The sequence below is a fragment of the Colossoma macropomum genome, unplaced genomic scaffold (genome assembly GCF_904425465.1).
Source record: "Colossoma macropomum unplaced genomic scaffold, Colossoma_macropomum, whole genome shotgun sequence".
NCBI lineage: Eukaryota > Metazoa > Chordata > Actinopteri > Characiformes > Serrasalmidae > Colossoma > Colossoma macropomum.
The window spans coordinates 24,010,901-24,035,053 of NW_023494787.1; the positions used below are offsets into that span (position 1 = coordinate 24,010,901).

General features: G+C 40.8%; 3 protein-coding genes across 3 annotated transcripts; 2 read left to right on the forward strand and 1 right to left on the reverse strand.

Moving 5' to 3' along the window:
- The first annotated feature begins 213 nt into the window (after positions 1-213).
- LOC118805640 (protein naked cuticle homolog 2-like) lies at positions 214-14,813 on the forward strand. Its single transcript, XM_036566601.1, has 10 exons — positions 214-456; positions 589-615; positions 705-769; positions 10,127-10,187; positions 11,056-11,153; positions 11,254-11,349; positions 11,428-11,557; positions 12,039-12,108; positions 13,095-13,222; positions 13,751-14,813. Exons 1-10 carry the CDS (start codon positions 432-434, stop codon positions 14,215-14,217), a joined length of 1,167 nt encoding a protein of 388 aa, XP_036422494.1. The 5' UTR covers positions 214-431; the 3' UTR covers positions 14,218-14,813.
- A 1,220-nt stretch (positions 14,814-16,033) lies between these two features.
- lrrc14b (leucine rich repeat containing 14B) lies at positions 16,034-20,128 on the forward strand. The gene is made up of 3 exons (XM_036566602.1): positions 16,034-17,431; positions 18,592-18,951; positions 19,246-20,128. Exons 1-3 carry the CDS (start codon positions 16,527-16,529, stop codon positions 19,559-19,561), a joined length of 1,581 nt encoding a protein of 526 aa, XP_036422495.1. The 5' UTR covers positions 16,034-16,526; the 3' UTR covers positions 19,562-20,128.
- Positions 20,129-20,193: 65 nt separating this feature from the next.
- On the reverse strand, positions 20,194-23,368 carry LOC118805643 (cytochrome b-c1 complex subunit 7). Its single transcript, XM_036566603.1, has 4 exons — positions 23,255-23,368; positions 22,084-22,152; positions 21,793-21,959; positions 20,194-20,389 (listed from the first exon to the last, which is right to left on the reverse strand). The coding sequence occupies exons 1-4, from the start codon at positions 23,271-23,273 to the stop codon at positions 20,312-20,314; spliced, it is 333 nt and encodes a 110-aa protein (XP_036422496.1). The 5' UTR covers positions 23,274-23,368; the 3' UTR covers positions 20,194-20,311.
- Positions 23,369-24,153: the final 785 nt, after the last annotated feature.

The window sequence follows — 24,153 nt, forward strand, 5'->3', positions numbered from 1 at the left end:
CTACCAGGATTAGTCTCCCGCATTTCTGCGCTAGGATTGGTTATTGGTTTCTCTCGTTCTGCGTGAGGATTGGCTTGTAACGTCTCTCTTACTGCGCTGGGAATGGCTAATATTTCGGCGGCCCGCGCGTGAATACGAACTACTAGCCAATCCTGACGTAGGAGGCGGGGCTGGGCGCAATACGGGCGGAGAAAAAATAAAGCGCTCTCGCAACCTTCGATTTGCGTTTCTTCCTCAAACATAACGCCAAGACGAGCGCTCCCACAGAGGATTTCAAGAACACTTCAGTCTCCGATATTACTGGACCACATGGATAAACTTAACAGGAGTATGGCCTGTTCAGCCCTCCTCTGCCAGTCAAGGCACAGAGGGTCTCTCAGTTTTTCCTAAGAGGATAATTAAGTAATTGAAATTTTTGAGCACGGGGCAACATGGGGACGTTACAGTCGAAACATGGTAAGAGTTTCTGTTTGTGTTTTGATAACGCTCGTTTCACTGCTGATCCCAAGTGCATAAATACAGCTTGGTGATATGAAATGACTTTCAATATTCCTCACATTAAAGCTCTTTTTGCACTTGTTTTTTTAGCGTGTAAACGCAGGGAGAGTCCAGAGGGTAAGTGAACACAACTGCAGTTATTTTCACTGACTTAGTCTGTGGGTTGTGTGTCCTGTTGCTGAGGTGAATATTTCTGTTTTATTAAGGTGGCTCAATTGCAACGAGCCCTTCTATCTTCCACAGGGAGTCGGACACAGTCAGAGACAAGCAGGTAGGACCTGTCCCTCCTCCATTGAGTCATGTGATACATTTTGTGTGTTATTTTATTATACTAAACAATATAGACGTTATTTTTTGAGAGATTCCTCTGCATTACAGCTCCTGTGCTCAGACTATTTGTTGAGGAAAGTTGTAAGAGACTTCATAGTTGTGCTTTAATGTTTATTACAACCTTTCCCAACTTTTTTAACCAACACAGTTTGTGCTGAGTATCTCAGAGCGCTGGAGCTCCTTCATTTTGCTAACATATGCAAAATGTCTGTAGTGCAATTTGGATGTCATGGTGTAGTGATGGGATGAAGCCTGTATATGGGGTAAAAGCTTAAAATGGATCCAAAGAGAACCTTTAGGTTTTCTTGGTGTTTATTGCATTTAAAAGGCATAAACTGCAAAATCTAACTCAAGTGGACTCTGCATCTCCAGTAAATCACAATGTCTCTTACCCACAAACTCATTTTCTTGCTCTCCTCCACAAACTGTCCACTGGTGCCAGGAACGTGATATGTCTACAGCAAGGTCCAAAGTAGAAATTAGCCAATTTTTTCATGTTTACCACTCTTATCGCTGAACTCTGGGTTCCTTTGAGTATTCTGTTAAAAGTTGACTGAATCTTTTACCATGGTATGGTGCTTGCACTCATGTTGTGCACTGCAGCAAGTGATTGGGTGGTCTTGCAGCCATTTATGTTCAGATTAAGCTTCCAAGTCATTTCCTTACGTGCAAGACCTTTCATGAGTCTTCCATGGACGTATTCTCCTTTTTGCTGCACTTTTAACTGCTGGTTTGTAGACCAGGAATGTTGTGTGAAGCTCAAAACATTTCCACTAATGGATCAGATGTTTTTTTTCAGTGCAGTTTTAGCTTCCCAGCCTAAATTCATTAGACTTTGGACTTAACCATATGCAGACCATCTAAGCTATTTAATAGTTTTTGGGAAGGGGGCTCTTTCCTCTCTCCCGCTCTCTCTCTCTCTCTCTCTCTCTCGCCCTGTCTCTCTCTCTCTTTCTCTCTTCTCTCTCATTCTCTCAATAGAGCCTGGAACCTTCATCACAGTGTGAAATGCATATGGCTGGCAGCCAGAAGAGCAGGGTCTTTGAGCTCAGCCCCACCGCACATCTGGTACTGGTTTTGAAAACAGAGAGGGGCTGTCCTGGGAAAATGGGGGGAAGTGGTTGGGAGAGGAAGAAGGAGGTGTAGTTAGTGGGAGGAGTGGCATGACGAAGGGTTGTGGGAGATTACTTACGAAATGGAGATGGGTGGACTGGGGGAAATGGGATGAGAGGCCTGGGGTTAGAGATGAGTCCTCATGCCTCAGCTCATCTCATCAGGCATCTGTTTAGTTGTTTTGCTCTTGTGGATGTACATGGGTTAAGGCACCCATTCAGTAACCAGGGGACAGGAATAGAATTGAATAAAATAGAATAGCGCAAATTATGCTTGATACCACTTTGCCTACATTCTTAAATAAAGGACGCTTGGAATAATGACAGGGAGGATCCACTTTTGGTTCTCTAAAGAACCTCTCAGTGGATGGTTGTTTTAGGAACTGTTTTTGTGAATTAGATGTGCAAGTATGACAAATCTTTTTAAGTTTAAAGATCTTCTGTGTTGGTTCTTTAATCATAATGTAAAGGTTCTATACCATTTAAGGGATTTTACACTGTAAAAAGTAGAACAGGACAGAAGTTGATTTGAAGAGTTGTTGAGGATTGCATATCGCTTTTGTTTATCTAAACTAAAATTTTAAATTTGTCTTTGCACTGTTGCATAAGTATTTGTTTGGGTTAAACAAAATCAGTTTACTTTTGTGTTACCACATTAAAAGGTTCATATTGTGGAAACCCAGATTTTCCTCACTTTCTTCAAATACTAGCACTAGTGAACATTAAAGTTTCAAAACATACAATTCACTCTCCAGTCAATGCAGTTCATATTTGGAAACTATGCTGCAAAAACTGCCTCTTGTGAATTCATGTTTCTGTGATGTCATGAAAACCAACAACTTTACATATATCCACCTATTTTAGCTTATCAGTTTAGCCCACCTATTCATAACGAAATTATAAGGAGTTTTAATTATAAGGAGCTTTGCAGCTACAACAGCTTCCACTCTTCTAGGAAGCTTTCTACAAGATTTTGGAGTGTGTCTGTGGGAATTTTTGCCTGTTCATCCAGAAGAGCATTTGTGAGGTCAGACACTGATGTTGGACGAGAGGGCCTGGCTCACAGTCTCCATTTTAGCTCATCCCAAAGATGTTTGATGGGGTTGAGGTCAGGCCTCAGTGTGGGCCAGTCAAGTTCTTCCACACCAAACTCACCCAACCATGCCTTTGTGGACCATGCTTTGTGCACTGGGGCATAGTCATGCTGGAACAGCAAAGGACCTCCTCCAAACTGTTCCCACAAAGCTGGAACCATACAATTGTTTAAAATGTTTTGTTATGCTGAAGCATTAAGATTTCCCTTCACTGGAACTAAGAGGCCTAGGCCAACTCTGAAAAACAAACCCATAGCATTTTCCCTCCTCCACCAAACTTTACAGTTGGCAGAATGCAGTCAGGCAAGTAACCTTCTCCTGGTATTCGCCAAACCCAGAGTCGTCCATCAGACTGCCAGATAGAGAAGCGTGATTCGTCACTCCATAGAATACCTTTCCACTGCTCCAGAATCCAGTGGTGACATGCTTTACACCACTCCATCCGACGCTTGGCATAGTGCTTGGTGATGTAAGACTTGCTTGCAGCTGCTTGGCCATGGCAACCCATGCCATGAAACCCCCGGTGCACAGTCTTTGTGCTGATGTTAAAGCCAGAGAAGACCCCGCTCTCTGTAACTTTACATGGTTGCTGTGGTTCCTATCCTAAACACATCCACTTGAATATCTTGCAGGGAAAAAATTGTGCGTACTGACTTGTTGCAATGGTGGCATCCCATTACAGTACCACACTCGAATTCATTGAGCTCTGTAGAACGACCTATTCTTTCACAAATTTTTGTAAAGGCAGACTGCATGGCTAGGTGCTTGATTTTATACATCTGTGGCAATAGGACTGAAAGAAACACCTGAATTCAATTATTTAGAAGTGTGTCCCAATACTTTTGTCCACATAGTGTACCTCTAGATGATATGATATTTATGATGGTTTGATGGTTTAATGTTGAAAATTGGCCAGTTAAAGACCCATTCAATGTAAAGCGACTTTTAGGCCAGTTTTTATTACTGCAAGAACTGAGGCCTTCAAATAGCAACAACAACAGAGCAAGACTGCACCCATTACAACTGAGCAACAAATGAACTCTGACCAGCAACCACTATCATGCTGAATTTTCTCCACTATTTCCTCTTAGTATTTCATTCTCGAAGCCATCGTATTCAAAAATCAGTTCAGTTGTCAGCCCAGTGCTGGGTTTGTTACAGTGAATTTCAAATTTAAGCTCATAGCTTTTATCAAAGTGACAGCTGAGAAGCTGGCATTAATTACCTAAACGTTCAGATTTTCTAATTTAACCCCTCATGTTTCTGTATACAGCATAATTTCTTGCAAATGTTAGTCTAATGATCTTCATGTCTTGTGGAGATGAGATGAGTAAGGATGGCTAGTGTGTGTTCTGGCTCTAATTATAACACTGCCCTTTTGTGTCAGCATCCTGCAGTTTGGATCATAAAGCCTGGGACACTTGAAAGGGCCAGGCCACCAGGCTCAAAGCGTCCACTGTTTGCTTGGAGAGGCTGGAAGAATCCCTTCTTTCACCCTTTTTCCGCTCTCAGCCTCACTTCAAAGGCCAGGGGGAGGGGAGCGTGTGCCGCGGTCACTCAGCCATGACTCTGTCTGCTTGGGAGAGAGCCTGGAGGTGACCGTAACGTGTTTACTCGAACGGTTCAAAAATAAGCAACAGGCTTGAAGCACTGTTGCCTGTGAGTAGCACATGCTCACTGTAGAGCTTGAACCACAGAGAAAGACACACCTGGCTCATAATTTAACCCCAACAAACGTCTGATTCTTTTCTTACCAATACCAGTGGAATTTGTTCGGAATTCGGTCACATTGTTTGTGTAGAAAATCTGTTTATTAATGCCTTGCTAAAACATTATTTGCATAGCAGTTAAAACTGTGTGTGGCTAGTGAACAAAAAAACAACAAACTTAGCAAAAGTTTTTGTTAGATAAACAGTCTTTAGATTGTATTATGAAGTGTGAAGAGTTTGTTTCTTGACCGAATTGAAAAAAAAGAAAAGCCAGATTTGTTGATTTATGAAACATTTTAATACAACCACAGATCAAAGATTAAAGATTAGTGTCGAAGTCCATATTTTCAACAGGCCTGCAGTACTCTGAAGCCACCCATCAACACTTCCATAAAGTAATCTGACTCATACTGAAGTGCCGACACTCACTAAATGCATTAACAAAGGCTCCATTCATCAGGAAACCTGTTTGCTTTGACAGACCTGGAGAATGCTGGCATAAAATACAGCGCTATGCTTATGCTTAATATGCGGTGAACTACAAAGAGTCTGGAATGCTTTCACTTTGTTTGCATTTGATGCTGTTTAAGCAGTTTGTTCTAATCAAATCCAGTCAATTTTGACTAAGGCAATGAGGGAAAAGGATTAATATATGTTGGCCTTAACAGCAATTTCTGTTTATCGTCCTTGCTTGCCTGAACATGGCAAATGGAGGTTTAGGTTGTGGGGGTTTTGTGCATGACCATAAAAGATAAAATCAGTCGATTCCAATCTCAACATAAGTGCAACTGCAGTAGCTCGGCCCTGACCGTCCCCTAACCTGCTTTGGCTCAGTGATGATGCAATTCGTCTTCTTCTCTCTCGTCATGTAATAAGGCTCCGGTCCAGGTGTTTGGTGACAGGAAGTGAGGAGGAACAAAGCAGGCCACTGTTCCCAGGACTGTGAGTGTGTTCAGAAAGCAGTGTGGGTGGGTGGTGGAGGGGAAGCAGGGCAGGGTGGGGGGCAGCCTACCCCGCGACACCCGTCTCAGGGCAGGAAAAGGCCCCCCCTCACACTGGTAACACGAGCCCACATGAAAGGCCCTGGAGCAGGCAGAGCGTGGCCGAGGCTTGGCTGTGATGATGGGAGAAATCACTGGCAGAAAGGCCAGTCACTCATCACACTCATCTGCACTGCGGCTTTGTTCTCCTGCTTTCTGTCAGGCTTCAAATGCTCTTTCCACTGATGCATTGATTGTTTTGGTGATTAATTGCTTCAACATCTGCAACAAAGGGGTGAAAAAAGTATAACTGGCAGATAGGTAGTAGTAAATAAAACAGTAGTTAAGTGCAATAGTAAAATACTAGTATGTGAAACTGTAAACTATCAGGGCCAATTTAAGTGCCATTTAAAATGATAAAATTTCAGATTCTGGTGCCCAACTTTAGGCAAAATTTGGGCTGGAGATTGTGTCTGGTCTTGGCAATCCTGCCCGCTATAGAGAACGCTAAAAATACAACTGTGAACAGGTATAATGTTTCAACAGGAATGTTTACAAGTAATAAAACTAGAAATTGGTGCCTGTAATCATCAGGAATCATCATAGTATTTTATTAAATAAAAGGTAAAAATAACATAAAAATGTGGCACTGCCAGCTTCATCTCCAGAATAGGAATTAACTGATGGCTTTCTCCCCGCAACACTATCATGGTGACATAAACAGACGTTATTCACAACCTGCAGGAGCAAGGCATGTCTTCAGCAGTTTACAAAGAGATTTACATATCTGCAGCTTGGACTAGTTGCCAGAAAATTGTAATATCTGCAGCACTGACTGTGTTTGAGCTAGCCACATTTTGCCTGAATACTGGGCAGGGGAGCAAAAAAAATTATCAGGACACTCCTAATAAAAGTTCGGTGTACACAATGATTTCAGAATCATATCAGTATAAACAATATACACATATCAGACAGATGTTAAGATTTTGTCTGATGTTTCGTACTGATACTTGATGCTGGTTATGTTGTTTAATGTATTTCTCATGCAATGCTGGGCTACTGTGCAAAACTGCATTTTATTCATTTTACTTTTGTAGCCCTTTTTTAATTAAATGTTTCATTTCACTGTAATGCTAATCCAGGTGGATTTAGTGCCAATTTCTACTACATTTATGTACGTATTTATGTATAAGTATTGGTAAATATGCATATGCTTTCCATATCAGTGCATCTGTACTAACCATAATAATTAATAATAATTTTTTTCTTAGTCTAGATTGTTGCCTCTGAGCACAAAGGAGAAAATAGGAGTAAGAGAGAGAATGTCAGCGCTCAGTCTGTGACTCTAAAGTAGAAAATTAGATATGAAAAAAGTAGATCGATTTGTTTTATGGTCACACTCTGTCTTTGCTCTTTGCTAACCTGTCTCAGCAGGCGAGTCTCACACAGCTGAAGCCGTTCCCTCTTTGTTTGGTGTCGTGTAATTCAAAGTGCAATGCTGATCAGATGTTTGACAGATGTTTTCACAGGTAGATGGTACTTGCCCTTTTTAGGAGAAGTTATTTCAAATGCAGTTGTGTGTGTGGAACATATGCTATGCACATTTGGGCCTAAATGAGAGCGCTGTGGGTGTTAATATTTACAGGGCTGTATTCGTCTTAATGATGGTGGTTTTATGGTGCAGGGTGATGTAAAGACTGGCAAGACTAGTGCTGTGTTTACATCATGCTCTCTTTCTGTAGGAGTCCTGCTCTTATTATCCTCATAAAGAGCATGTTGGACATACTTCACTATTACTTTCTAAAATGGTACATGTTCTAAAAAGTTAAATGTAGAATACATTGATTTCACTTTTTTGAATAGGAATATCAATGTGCGGTTCAGGATGAAGTTTCTAATTAAACAGGAGAGTTTATAATTGAATAATCATTTTCATATTGTGAATCCTGCAATGTGCACTTTTCAGAGTAAAATTTCAAATATCAAATCAGCCAATAGGAGGTGCTGTTTTACATACTAGGCATCCTGTTCAACCTATTCTATTCAAAATTGAAGAGCAGCTTATAGGCCTTATTTTCATTCAGCTGGAATAGATGACTGTAAAACTGCACTAGACTTATTTTAAGAGTAGTGCATGTTGATATTATAAATACGTAAATATTGTTTTTAAATTGTTGTTTGAGCAAAACCTCATAAGTTAATGTGAAAACATTTTTTTCCAAGTACTTTCAGAGAATTTTTGCTGGTCCATTCATTATACAATGTGCGTGTGGTGTAAACGGCAGCTGGTATTTTCAAATCATGTACACCACACCACTACACCATTGCTTTCAGTTTATACGTTTTACAGAAAAAAACAAATATGGAGATAAGATGTTAGCCCAACAATGCAGGGGCATAGCCAGAACTTTAAAAAGTGACTTCAAATAAAAATTTCATGTAGTTCGGACATAGGGGGCACTCAGTTTGGCTGCCCTCCATACAGGTGTCTAATCTAATATAAGGTAACATGGGGAAAAATATTTGTCTGAGTGACAACCTACTTTATTAGGATGAACCTAAATCTGACCTAAGCCATTGAAGACTCAAAAAAATTTCAAAAAGGAACATGACAAAAGTTAACATGACAAACCTAGTAATGTTTGTTTATAAATCTTAACATTGGATAGCCTAATTTATGTAATGTAGCCTCATCCGTTTCTAAGACTAACGTTAACGTTTTGTCCGGCCTGTTTGTGTTGTGTGAAGTAGTCTTATCACAGTGAGATATGCTGATTATTGAGTGCAGCATTATCAGACTCATAACTGATCAGTATCAGTTTTGATGGCAGATTTGATTGAAAATAGGAACTGTTTACACAGGGTAGGACAGCTTTTCCTGATGATTGCTTTGTTAATGGCTGACGGTTTCACTTTGCACAACCGGGGCAGCCGGGAATCCTTCACACTGGGGTGGCGCTGGCCACATATAGCCAGTTGCACTGGCTGTCACTTAAAATTTTACTTGTATTTGTGGTTGTACCAATGGCACATGCACTGGTACAACCACATAATGGCATTCATGGTAGTAGTTCATGATAGGCCTACAGGGATCTTAACTGCTGATAGTGATTCTGTGAGTTAGAGAATTTCAGTACAGGGTCACTTTAATAATATTATTATTGTATATTATTCTTTCTTGCACAGTGAATTGATATTATTTTTTCACAGTGATTTGGTCAAAAGTGGAATGATCAGTTTGCAGTAGCCTAAGTGTCAAGAAAAATGTAAGAGTGGAACCTGCTGATCCTTTTAAGATTACATAAAATAAACTTGTTCATGTTTTACGCTAAAAATCTGTTGTAATTTTAAAACTATCATTATAATCTATGAGCCATATTGAAGTCTGCAGTTCTTAAACTTAGAATTATATAAAATACAGCCTTCTGCTTGTAATTTGTTATAAATTTATGATTATAAATAACATATTCCAGTTTAGTCAGGAAGCCAACGGTGATGTGTTTTCCTCAAACATAGCTCATGGAATTTGTCATGAATATAATTTTTCATGCCTTTTATTATGCACACACAAACACATCAACCAGTATTTGAAGCTTCTGCCCAGAAACTCTTGATGTGGCCCTTGTGTTGAGTAAAGGACAGGTCAGACATTCTATCACGTACCTGGACCACACACTCTGTGTTGTGTAACTCTGCTTTGAGATTCATCTTTCAGCCTTGAGATGACCAAAGGGAATTTGAATCGCCTTCTGCGCCGGTTAACAGCACATGGAGCGAATTATGACAGAGATTAGTGAAGATGGCGAGCTGTTTTGCGCTGTAGGCTGCTCCACTTCCTCCCACTAAAATCAACAGTGCAAAGCGTCTGGAAACAATTGTGCTCGAGACCACAGGAGTGCAAAGAATGAAGTTCAATTTTTTTTCCCCCTCTCTTCATGGCGGATACATTAAGGGGGTTGATTGTAAGCTAAGAGAGGCACATGCTGCAAGCTTTTGTACATACAGTACCACGCATACAAACAAAGCTCATCAGATGTGTAGTTTTACCCTATTTTATTCTGTTTGTTTTATCAAGAGGGTGCAAAGAAGTGTGGAAGTATCGGTATGTGTATTTTCTGTGTGCACTGTGTTTCAGGCATATTCAAGTTTGCACAGCTTCTTTTGGACTAGACATGATGCTGGATCACACTTAAAAGAGTTGGCTGGAGCTTTGAGTCTCTGACCTATACACTGACATATTATAGCTGTACAGATGTGCAGACTACTAAAGTTCTCTCATCCGAACACCTCTGCCAGACAGACTGCTTGGTGCCAAAGACAGTTGTTTTTTCTGGATATGTCAAAGCTCTAAAGCTTTACTCATCTCTGTTTCTCTCCTCCCTTTCTGTTCTTGCTCTCTTCAGGATGTGTGTGGTGCAGAATTAAAGGAGGACCAGTTCTTGGATCATGACTGCCCTCTGGAGGGTAAGCTGAGAAATGTTAAGGCCTCATATACACAAGTACAAAAGTATGTGGACACCTCTTCTAATTGTTGTTAGTTCAGTTCAGCTATCATTAGTTTAGGTGTTTCAGCTGCACCCATCGCTAACAAAGGTGTAAAATCAAGCAGATAGCCATGCAGTCTCCACAGATGAACACTGGCAGTGGAACAGGTCATACTCAGGGCTCAGGGACTTTAAACGCAGCATTATCATAGGATGCCACAAGGATGCCACATTGCCACAAGTCAGACTGTGAAATTTCTGCCCTGCTAGATCTGCCCCGGTCAACTGTAAGTGCTATTAATGTGTAATGGAAGTGTGTAGACGCAACAACAACTCAGCCACAAAGTGGTAGACCACACAAACTCACAGAGCGGGGCCACAGAGTGCTGAAGCATGTAGCGCATAAAAATCTAGTCTCTGATTCATCACTTACTACATCACTCATTACAGAATCCCTTTGGGATGCACTGGAATGTTGATTGCCAGTCATCGTCAGTGTCTGACCTCACAAATGCTCATTTGACTGAATGAGCACAAATTCCTACAGACACACTGTAAAATCTTGTGGAAAGCCTTTCCAGCTGTTATAGCCGCAAAGCAGGGAGCCAACTCCATATTAATGCCCATGGTTTTGAAATGGGATGCCCAGCAAGCTCAGGTGGTCAGGTGTCAGCATACTTTTCGCCATATAGTGTAGTTTCTGCACAGCTACACATTGAAAAACTGCCTTTTTTATATTAGGCCAATGATGGACTTTACTGTTTATTGAGGGGCTCCAGGGTTTTGGGCTTTTGGGACATGTCTTATTTTTGGTTGGTTTTATACACTTGAGCTCTTTGACCTTGCAGTAATCCTGCCTCCAGAGAGAGCAGCTGAATACCAAAGTCACAAGCACACACTTTCATCAGAAAATGGAGATACCCCAAGAAAGAGTGCAAAAAGTGATGTAAGTGAACACCCTCAAAAGATTGATCAGCCAATTCCCTTCTCACCACTCAGTAAATGAATTACAATGAACCTTTACTTTCTTGTTGTGTTTGTAACAGGATGTGGAATGTGATGTGCCTGGGGTGGATGAGAATCGCCAAGAGTGGGTGTTCACATTATACGACTTTGACAACAGTGGCAGAGTGACCAAAGAGGTAACAGAGATAGCGCCAACTGTCTTCATGAATCTGGAAAGACGTGCAGTGTCTTAGACTATGTGTGTTTATGAACAGGACATGTCTAGCTTGATGCACACAATCTATGAGGTGGTTGAGGCATCAGTCAAACAGTCTGCATTGAGCAACAGCAAAACACTGCGTGTCAAACTGACCGTCACACCCTGCTCCAGTGGCAACAGGAGAGGTGAGTCTTACTCCACAATTACTGCTCCTTTCTGTGTAATCAGCTGCATTGTGAGCTGTGAGCACACAACATATCTTTAATCTGAATGATTAAAGTTGAATGAATAAAGTTGTTATATTCTCTACCAGAAAACCTGAAAGCAATTGACTTACGTGGTACTTTTAAAAAGAAAACTTCATTTTAAGTCAGATTTTACATTTTGCAGATTTTATTGTTCTGTTTTTATCTTTTTTACCTGTCATGTCTCGGCTGGCCTTCCCGAAAGAATCTTAGTACTAAGATGATTCTTAAATAGTAGAGTGAGCAACACACCGAACACTCTCTCTACCAGTTATGACGATCTTGACACTAAGATGCTTTTAGGAAACTGAGCCCTGCCTGTTCTTGTAAAGCACTTTGTAAAGTTGTTTTAATAAGATGCTAAATAAATGAATAACATTATTTTAAAGTATTGACCCCTTATTGTCCTTTTAACCCACAGCAGATCGAGATACTGGAGTTTCTCTGAACAAGCGGGAGCAGCTGGAGGAGAACCAGCCCACACACAGCAGGTCAGCGCATAATTTAAAGAAAAGGTCCTGACAGCATGCAACCTCAGATTGATGTTAAACAAGGACATCTGTTTGGTCACTTATACACAGCTGGGCAGTTAACAGTCTCTTCCAAGCATGTTCAGCTGTCCAGCACTGCATGTGGCAGAAGAGACAGTACATTATATAGGGGAGCACTATATAGCATATGAACATTGGCTATGGCTAATACCAGGGAGGAAAACAGAAAATAAGAAAACAAAAATAAGCAGTAAGCATTTATTATTATTATTATTTGGTCAGATAAACACTAATGCAATAGTTGAGATTCTGAACAATAAGATAAACAATACACAAGTTAAGGTTCTTTGTGAGTTTATACTTAACCATTTCCAAACCTTTCCTTAAGGAAGCCCAGTATTAATTGTAGTTATCATTCAGTACCTGGTTTAGCAAACCAGTGATTGATTTTGAGGGGAGTTCCACTGTTTTTTCAAAAAACTGCATAATTCAGTTTTATTCAGGGAGTGTTTTTTCTTAAAATGCCCTGCATGGTCCTCTCTGCCATGAATTGATTAAAAAACAAAACTATAAAGTTTTAGTCCAAAACTATCCTTATCATCAGGCAGCGTATTCATAACCATTTTATGTAATAACTTCCTGTGGGAGCATTTAGAAGCAATGCTTCTGACTCTTCTGGTACAGCTTCTCTCCAAAAACAGAAAGATTATAACCCTGTTCTCATAAAACAATGCATATATATATGCACTGTTATATGAGTTAGAACAGGTTTATAAGCAACTTTAAAAAAGCTTAGAGGAGATGATTACATTATCTGGAGGCTTATTAATTCAGTACAACACACCTCAAACACAGACTATTTTTCTGAAATATATCTTTTTAACAACATAATGGATTGCCTACTTATTTGATGCAGTTGCTAAAACTACCTTATGTAAATGTTTATATGTAAATGGTAACTGTTCTTTATTTTTTCACTCTGACAGAGGACAGAGTCCAGATCCTCCAGGCAGTTCAGAGAGGAAGCTTTACCGCGTGGATGAGAACACAGAGCGCAGAAACCACTATTTAGACCTGGCTGGGATCGAGAACTACACCTCACGATTTGAAGCAGGTACCAGGGTGTCAACTCACCATCATCCAGTCTTATAGCTGTTGTCTGAGAAAAAAATCAGCTTATTGTACCTTTTAAAAAAGTGGGAAATGAGAAGAAATTTCCATTCAAACTTGGTTAAGTAATGATAAGAGAATGATGTAATGGTGTGCAGTGTTACACTGAGGTATGTGATATGATGTAGAGACTCATAGCATCTCAGAAGCTTTTGAAATGTCTTTAACTTCTAGAGTGCTCAAGCTGATACGTTGTTGTTCCCATGATGTGACAAATTCACGAGTCATGTGACTAGACCTGCAGAATAATGGCTGTGACTTAAAAGCTTATAAAACACTTCACACATTCAGTTATAGATTATATGATTGCTATTTTGCAGACGGCAAGTAAATTAGAGTAGAAATATTTAGTATAAGTAGGAATACAAATATTTATGAAGATATCTGTTATACATTCCAATGCTTTGGAAGTTGTCTGTAGTATATGCTTATTTTTATTTCTCATTCATCACCATCTCCATCTTTTTTTCAGATAACACACTTCAGTCTCCTGTGGAGGAGCAGTATCAGGACAGTCAGCCTCACGGAGTCCGCTCTACCCACCATCGGCGGCTGCAACCAGACAGCTGCAGCCCAGGGAAGTCCAGTGGTCGTGGAATCTCCTTCCTCAGGTCCCTACGGAGCCGCAGCAAGTCCATGGGTGCTAGTGGGGGCACTGGTAAACCCAGCAGGCTGCACGGCCATCACCCTGTTAGCTGGTGCAGCCCCCCTCAGGCACAGCAGCAGCAGCCTCTGCAATACAGCCACAGTAAGCGTGTCCGTGCCAGGCCCAGAGATGGTCTGTCGCCTTCCATGGCTCACCCCAGCCTGGACTGGGACCTTCAGCCTGGAGTGGGTGCTACTCCTGCAGGGTTTGTCCCAGTGGCTCAGAGGCACGAACACCATCACCTCCATGAACATCATCATCATCACCATCACCACCACTACTACTCATCATGACTGCATTCTCTCCTAAAGAGAGAAAGAGAGAGATAAATAAACTAAGGGAGGGTTCTGAGGCTGATCTACGCGATTGGGAAACTTTCTCCAAAGTCCCATCCAGAATCACCTTCTCCTCCATGTAAAGGAAGACAAATATTTCTACCTATGTGAAGGAATGATCTTTTGTGAACTGATCTAAAAACCTATGCAGCAGTTGGTGCTCTACATGTATTAATGCATTATTAATTTCCATTAATAACCTGCTAATACAATACAACTCAATTTTTGTTTCCTAAGTTCAAAAATCCAATAGGTTCTGACAAAACACTTATTATGGAGTTTTACTGCCACCATGTGTTTGTAAATAGATTTGTTCAGAACGTTGTACTGGTGTAGAGAATGCAATATCTTAGATCATTATGAAAAGTACTCATTGTAATACTGTGGATGTTTAAGTCAGACTCTTTTCTTGGAAGCCCAAAAGACTGATAATATTTTCCTCAGGACTTTCTATAGAAATAACCACTCATTTTATACAATATATATGTCTCATGTATATTGAAGATTTTGTGTATTTGTGCATTAAAATTATAGAACAATATTTATAACCTTGATTGCTGTTTGTGGAAATTCACTTGCAAAAAATATTTTACATCAAACTTTTCTGTGAATTTGAAAACCTTTTTTGCTGATTTTTTTTTCCTTTATTTTGGATACAATGTCTGAAAACAAATACAACAACAACGGGTTGTGCATCTATTGTAGTGTATAGTAATATATTAAAAATACTGTACTAGTCATCTTGTAAAAAAGTATGTATGAAAAAGGAAATGTGTCACAAATATAGTGGCAGTAAAGTAGCTGTATGAATGCCCCTCTGTTAAACTTGTCTGAATTGAGACTCTTTATAGGAAATGTAAATAAAAAAAAACAAGGTACAACATTGCTTTGATCACCTATGTGTAACGGGGCACGCCACAGTATTTCCTGTTGCAAAGCCCAACTTTTCATCAGGGACAATGTTGAAGAAATACTAATGTTAAAAAGTCTTGAGCAGGCAGTGGGATTACTTATATCAAAACACTTTTCATTAATCATGTTATCTGTCATGTTTTGCAATTTTCTGTTGATCAGCATTGTATCCCTCAGCCTCGTCAGCTTCACAGGATATCACAGAACTCACAATATTGGATCATTTTCAGATTTTCTTTACATTATGCAAATCATACAACAAGGCCTAGGGCAGTCCCTGTGGTGTCAACCAGTACTGACTGCTAAACTATCTACTAATCTATAGGTTAATAAATACAACCAAGCATTAGTGTAACTCTTGGTCCTCAATCAAAATGGTAAAGAAAACAGCACAAAATGGACACTTAAGTTTTATCCTTTGTGCCAGAGAAGCTAAACTGATGTACACTATATAGATGGCCAAATAGACTACTGCACTAACTTAAGCTTTTAGCTCATTCTCCTCCTCATCTGATGAGTCACTTCTGTTGTTTGAGTAATCCATTCTCTCCACTCTCTTCCCCATAATGATTTGAAGATGTTACTATGGCTACAATAAGATATTCCACTTCCTAGAAGCGACATTAGCTATCTGGCTTCCTTCTGCATTCACCAAATTTAAAAAATCTAAAAAAGCAGTTGTAGTTCTTCAAAAGTTCCTTCTACTTTAAAGATGCATGATTTGAAGAGGGGTTTCTTAATCTTTAAACCAGAAAATCTCTAGAAACCACTGTGGCACCACTGTAGGGGGTAAGTGAGCATTTATACAACAGATGTAGCAATGGTTAAATGTTTTATTTTTACATCCAGAGTGTCTCTAGAATAAGATATCACCAAGGTAGTTTGACCTACACTCTCGCACTTATTGTACACATATATCACTTTTGAGAACAAGAGGTTTCTGGCAGTAAGATGAGTTGAAGAACATCTACTTCACATTCTTTCATCACTCAGCAGTACCGCATTGCATTTTAACTGTAAGTATCTAGCACACAGAGTACAATCACAGAATAGTGTTTATCATTTTGTAAGGGTAGACATGTCAGAGATGTTGTTTCCTGCTAGTCAAAGTTCCAAACAGAACTCCTGCCTATGAGCCAGGTTCTGCCTGAGGCCACGAGACAGCTGCTTCTAAAAATAAACCCCTCTCAACTACCACCTCCTCACTGTCACACTCCGGCACACAAATCCACATATCCCATGCTCACACATGCCGGCACGACGAAAGCTGAAAAAACACCTTTCAATAACCTTGCCAAAGGGCTGACACCATTCAACAGAACTTTGGTAGATCTCAAGAGAGTCTGAGAAGAGTCATGAAGAGCTTGAAGTTCTTAGCCGCTGAAGGCTTTGTTTTGAGTGGCCCAAGTGCTGGTAAGAACCTCAGCTGTCTGTCTTATGACTTGTACCCAATCCTGTTTAAGGCCAGCTACCTGCAGGAGGCGGCGGAGGTGCTCCATGACTTGGTTGCAATGTGGCCTCTCACAGAGCTCAACCTGCGAAGGCTTCTGAGCAGTACGCTGGACTGCCAGACAGACCTCACCTCCCGCACCTGCAGGCTCTGTCTCACAGCCCTGCTGACTGGTTTGAGGGACTACGTCCTCCATGCTCCAACAACGTATGCCAAAGTTCTGCGAGTGGTGGATCTGACAGGCCTGCAGGACATTGAACACCAGGCCTGCCCCTGCAGACGCACGCTGGGCCGTTGGGCACGTACTGACCTGCTCACTCGCATGTGCTATGAGACCCTGGTGGCCATGCAGGCTGGTCAGTCCGCACCGTCCGCCTTTGAGTTGCAGGTGGATGTCCAGCTTGATGCTTTTGTTACTGGACGGAATTATGAAGTTGTGACCCAGGCCCTCCTCCTGGTAAGGCACTGTCCTCTCAAGGTGCGATGTGTGGGCCTGCGCATGGACTCGCTGTCCCTCAAGAACCTCTTCTACCTGCTGCGGCTTGCTGAGCCCAAGGGTCTGCGGAAGCTGGAGGTGGTGCACAATGTGCGGCTGGAGGCGCCACACCTGGAGGTGATGTTCTCACAACTACAGTTCCCCCAGTTGCGTTCTCTCACTCTGCCAGCGCAGGCACTGGATGTGCGCAGGCTGGGTTCGGAGGATGAAGGCCTGCTGGGGGTGCTGGGAGAACTTATGAGCAAGATGAAGGAGCTGAGAGAGCTCTACCTTGGCTTCTCCACACTCACAGGACACCTGCGCCAACTGCTGAGGTTAGGAGTCTCAAAGCCATTTTTCAATATTGTCTTTATAGCAGGCTAGCATTTCATACTTTTTGAATAATTGCTTTGTCTATTTTAAGTGTGGTGCATGGCGGTTCTTACTTGTTGTTGCTACTTGTGCAACCCTTAACTTACTTACTAGCAAGTTAGCAGGAATAAACATCAACACTAGTTTGAAATTGACAAATTCAAATGACATTGTTTTGAAATGTTAAGTAATAGAGAAAATGACTTTTGCATCAGCTGACTGCCCTCAATAAACTTGAGGAAAAACTTTGATTGAGGTAACTTGAGGCAGAAACATATGAGGTCATGTTGTTTCCTAGAAAATTTCAACAAGGCTCAATTTCAATATGACTCTTGGAATATAGGGCTGGTTCCTGGACATTTCAATGAGAAAATGTAGGGCCCAGGGAACATAGGACCCTAAGAACACAGGGATGATCCCAGCAGAGGCAGAGTTCAGAGTTAACAGCAAGTTAGCATGTTGTCACTGACAAAAAAATCAAACAAACAAACAAAAAACAACAACGAAAAAAACAAATATCTCCAAAATTGCAGCTTTACAGGAGAAGGCAAAAATGTTTCTTATTTCCATTGCACATTAAGACATTATGGCCCATTCATCATGACATTGTCACACAGTGTAAAGGTCAGCTGCAGTGCTTAAACCATGTGGAAGATTTTTTAAAGAACTGGACACACAAGATGTTTTTTGAACAGCATCAACACACATCACCACAGCCCTTGTCACCTTGATGGTTTATATGCGATAGGACAGTGGTCTGTTTGTAGTGCCTGGCTGCTAAAATGCAGACAGCTGCTCCATGCCAAAGCTACAAGTAGGCCAGACCACATCCCTGGCAGCCAAATCTATGTGCAGACAGCTGAGTAGCTGTCTCTCGAAAGAGCAGTCAAAACAATGCTGAGTGTGGAAACAGAAACACATTAAATATATGGTTACGAGATTTGCATAGAATAACATTCAAAAAGCCAATAGAAGAAAGAAAAGCTTAAGAGCTAATCTGAAGGTTGCGTCTTGGAAAAGTTTATGCCAAATTTTCTTATTCTTCTAATTGTGAATCTGTGAATTATTATTGTACCATAATAATATACTTAGCAACTGCTTACGATCTCTCCATGGTGCCCAGTCCTTTGGAAACCCCACTGCAATGTATAGAATTGGCTAACTGCAACCTCAGCCCAGTGGACATGGCTTACCTGGCCAACAGCCTGCACAGTGAGTTCATAATAAAGCTGGACCTGAGTGGCCATGTGGTGGCTGATCTCTTTCCTAACACCTTCCGTAAGCTGCTGCATCGCTGTTCAGCCTCGCTCACCAGTCTGGGTCTGGAGGAGTGCGGCCTGGCTGATGACAACTTAGATCTCCTGACCAACGCTATAGCACCCTGTCGTGGCCTGCAGGAGCTTAAGATCCTGGGCAACCCACTGAGCACAGCAGCCCTGCGTCACCTCTTCAACATGCTGGCACAAGACTACTCAGCTTTGAGGTAAAACATCTAGGTAGCAACCAGCTGTTTCTTAAAAGGCTGGGTAAACAGCTGTCATGTCAACGTGTTCATAGTTGTGACATAACAAACATGAAGTCAACATATTTCGGAAGCTTAGTTTCCATTTTTGTATTGGTATGTTCTGAAATTTTGACTGTTTGGAAAATACATTGAATCCCTTTATTTCAAAAACTATGCTATGGCCCCTTAAATGGAATTTCGCTTAATAATGTAGTAATTTTCTGCCAAAATATATTACATTGGATTATGCTGATGAGTGACCTTCGTTATTAGGTATATAGAGCTGCCGGTGCCTCGTGACTGTTACCCTGAAGATGCATCTTACCCGCTGGATGATTCCACGCTACTGATGTATGATCGTGCAAAGTTTCACCAAGCCAGAGCAGAACTGGTAGGAATCCTGGAAAGAGCTGGAAAAGGCCACATAGAGGTATGCTCACCACTATTTGGAGTCTACGATCCTGACATCCATGAGACAAGTAACGAACTTGGGGTTTCCATGCTGCACTCCTTTAATAATGTAATAGGCAACTTTATAGACACTGTGACAAATGTCAGTGAACGGAGAGAGCAAAGCATGAGGGAGTGAAATTGTGGAACTGTGGAAGTATATTTATTGTCCTACATAAAAATGAGTAGCAATCATTTCCATGTTGTACTACTTGCATGCAGCTAGTTCCAAACTTTTCATACTTTGGTGTTGCAGGACAGCAAAATCTGTAATTTTGCATGCCGTCTTACAAAATATGAACAGATAACCGTGTGAGAGAATGGTGAAAAAAAAAAACCATCTATTATTAAAGCTTTAAACTGTGCAATATGGAACTGGATTTTAATGATTTAAAGCAATCATATCCAGAGTGTGAATACATCTCAGCTATGGTTAAGGACTCTGGTTGGGGTGTCAAACAGCAATATCGATTACGATGTTCCAGGCAAGAAATTTGTAACGGTTGAGTTTTATGCCTGTACATAAAGCATGATTTGAGCATGTCAAAGATGGAAAGACAGCAGTGAATATTTTCTATGATAGCAAATGGACTAATCTTCTGATTTTTTTTTGTTTATAAATGGTATTTGTACAAAAATAGCTATTTGAGGGAACATTTTTCTGTATGACAAAGCTTTTAAAATAAAGGTTACATTTAAAAATTAACTTCCACATTTACTTTCAATATCCCATATATTCTATGTGGAAAAAACACAAACAAATGAGAAAACTTGTCAGAAAGGAATTTTTAATAAGTACATGGACTTCACAATTGATAAACATTATCTTAAATACAAGAAAGCGGATAATACACCAAAGAGCAGGAGCTTTCACCTCCTCCTGTGCATCTTATTTCTTCTGCCACTCTTCCCTCTCTTTTCTTTCACGGATAACTTCTTTCAAATAGGGATCAAGGTAATGCACATCCTACAGGATAGACAGACACACAAAGTGCAATTTTCAGTCCTGATTACTGTGGGGTTCTTCCTATACTTACATCCAAGTAGTAAACACTTCCTAAAGCTTGCTTGGGATGAACACAAGCCCCTCTTTTCAATACTGTTTTCAACATGCCCTCAACGACTTATCCTCACCACTCAGAAATGCAAACGTATGTTATACAAGGTGCCACTTAAAGGGGAGAAGAGTACCAAAAACAAATGGATTTTTAAGTAAGTAAGACAATTGCCCTCGTAACTGTAATGCAAACTATTTCTAAGAGGTTTGAACATAACAAACTTTGTGAATACTTTGTTTGTCTGGTTTAAACGTCAGGTTTAGAACCATTTTGTTCTCTCCTTCTTTTTTTTTTTTAATTATTGCTAGCTATGCAGCCTGTAGCTTAGGTAGCCAGCACAGTAAAGCAAGAGATGGAGTAGCTTGCTATGTAAATCCCAGTTAGAACGTTACAAATTGTCATAGTTCCGCTACATACGGTATTTTAGGTGTTTCATTGCTCAGGATTATAAACAGCTTTGTCAGTTTGTTTTTCAGGCTTGAAAAGGGCATCAGATCTCAATGATTTCTGGCAAGTTCTGTTACATGTATTTTGACTTGATCCTTTGCTTCTCTAAATAAAGCACACTGGAGCTAATGCAGTAACAGAGTGGCCCTTAAGATCACGTCCATCATTCCCACAAGGGTAAATAGAAAGTACAAGCAGACAGTTAAATGTAGGCAAGAATCCTACATTTTTGTGCATTTCCCCCCATAGCTCCATGTGTAACATTTTTGTACCAAAAGTATAATTTTACATGACAAATTTACAACCTCTCTTTATCCCTTATAATTAAAAATACTGTTCTTCGTTACTGTGCCTTTAAGACTGACATATACAAATGACCTGTGCTCTGATTAGCCACCCAGTACTTGGGGGGGGCTTCCACGGGAATGGATGGGGCTAAATTATTGTATGCCAAATGGGCAGATATGTAAATGCATTGGTTCTCATGACATCACAAAAACACCAAATTCAAATCAGGCTGTTTCCAGCATACTTTCCATGTATGGACTGGGGAGTTAATGGTGTGTTTCGGAACTTGATGATTACGTACATCAAACTTTTTTAATAAAAAAAGCAAGGAAAATAAAATATGCCCTTTTAAAACGCAATTAGAAAGAGAAAGTCTACAGTGGGCCAAAATCCCTGTCAATAGTAAAGCATAAGTTAGGCAATCCCTAACGGAAGGGTCACACGGTTCGCATTTTTCCTGCTCTCTCAAGCACTTCAACCAGATGATTTTGATAAAACCAAGTGCCAAAGACCAACAAAACAGAATTTAACTGAACCAATCTACAAGTAGTCCCTGAGACATAGACATGCTCCTTACCTCCTCAAATTTTGTCCACTGAGTTTTAGGAAGAATCTGTTGCTTCATGGACAGATCAAGGGCCCTCTTGATGCGGAACATGCGGTCATTGTAGACTCGCTCTGGAAGGCGACGGACAGCCTCCTTCACATCACTGTCCTCATAGATAGTGTCATCTCGCATTAGGCCTGAACGGTATGAAATGACATTATTATCCATACTGCAACCACACCTGATTATCCATACTGTGACCCTGGACAGCAGTTACGAACATTAACACTAATAGGTTTTATAGGTGAGAACCTTACTGACCAAGCTTGTTGAACCCGCACGCATTGTAGTACCACTTCCTGAAGCCCAGCAAAAGCCTGCCGCTAGCCACTGTTTTAAAAGAAGAAAGCAGAAATAATGTTTCAAACAGAGATCAAGATGTGACCCAGCTGAGAAACATTAAGGGACACTTCAATGAAGAAAAGACCAAATCTATACACACTGAACTGTGTGAGGAAGATTCTTAATAAAATACTTATTAGACAGACTCGAAAAAGCGTAGATAAATACCCTGATTTCAGGGTCACAGAAAGATCGAATAACCTAATAAACACTAAAGAACTTGAAGGAATGGTTCACAGACAAAGAGAATTTTGGTCAAATTTTCAACCTACATGTTTGGTGTCAGGAGTTTGCTTCTTTAACTTGGCACAGGAAATCCAGTTCTAAAGTAGCCAAGTACTGGAAATCTGTGTCACTCAAAATCTCTTTGGGTGACACAGGCTGTCTTCAGAACAGTTGTTAACACATTCACTATTCACTACAAAGCGCTTGCTCTGTAGTGAAGTGACTGGAGAATTAAATATTTACTTTTGAGAATTTAAACACTGCTACAACATGGCTGAAACACTATACAACGCTTAGGACACTTGGGGTAAGAAGGATATGTGTAAACGTGCTGCTAACCTTTCACAGAATACACTGACAGTCATGTCAGCAGAAATTATTTCATTAGCAACAACTATTTACAACTAATTAGTTACAATAACAATATAACAATAATACTGAAAAAAATAATTCGCAGTTTCAAAAAACGCATCCAGACACGGTTTAAAGTGTTAGCTCCAGCTACCGAGGTAGCCAGGCGTTGGCAGAAAGACGAAGCTCAAGTCTTCTTATTCGTGATCTTCTTGTTCGAGTTCTCCGTTCCACCTTAAATACTGCAGCACTTACATTCTGGCGCCTCGTTACATTGTCATGTTCGTCTACTGAAGTGAGCTGAGCTGAGAGCGGATCTGCGGCTGCTGTAAGGACGGAGTGCACAGTGTAGAGGACACGGCGCTCAGGACCAAGGAGACACGGCGGAAACACATACAGACACAGAAACCGGACCGAACGAGCTGAGACTGCGCCCGCCTTCCGGACGATATCAAACAAACCCCGTTCTACCGGTGTTTAACGAAAACTACTTACAAATAACTCAGTTTTTTACCTGGTGCCTTCGACGCCATGTTCAATGTCGGGGAGAGCAGCAAAGCACTGTGGGTGCTGTGACAGTGCCGTCAGCGACCAATGGTAGCGGACTGGGTGCGCGCGCGTGGAATCACTGTGGCTGAATCCTAAATCGCTTCCTTCTCCCTACGTAGTGCACAACGTAGGTCTCAAAGGGCCCCTATTTTATTTCTCTTCTATTTTTTCCGCGTGGTTCACTCGTAACATTTGTGTAATTTTGTGTACCTAAACTGCTATAATTCGTATTTATATGACCATTTTTCAACCTTTCATCGCCCCTTAAAATGAAACAGGCTGTTTTTGTCACTGCCTTCATGACTAACATGTAAGTGACCTCTGTTCTGACTGGCCGCCTTGTATTGTGCCTCATTCAAAAAGCAGTCTGGACTGAACCACTCCTTATAACTTCACTGTGAATGGACAGGGCTAAACGGATCTAGGCTGAATTGGTGGATATATGCAGATGTGTTGGTTTTCATGACATCACAAAAACACTGAATTCAAAACGGGCTGTTCAGCTTAGTTTCCATATCTGCACTAGTGAGTGAGTGGAACATTTACAACTTAAAACTGTTTAACTTTTATGTTAACATGTTTTCTATGATATGGGCTGTTTAAAATAATGTGCAACAAGAGCCATTCGGGATTCAGACACTTGTTCACAATCCCTTGCTGGACTTATAGTGCACAAAATGTCCTAACTTACACTTACAGATCTCAATGATTTCTGGGCAAGTTCTGTTACATGTATTTTGACTTGATCCTTTGCTTCTCTAAATAAAGCACACTGGAGCTAATGCAGTAACAGAGTGGCCCTTAAGATCACGTCCATCATTCCCACAAGGGTAAATAGAAAGTACAAGCAGACAGTTAAATGTA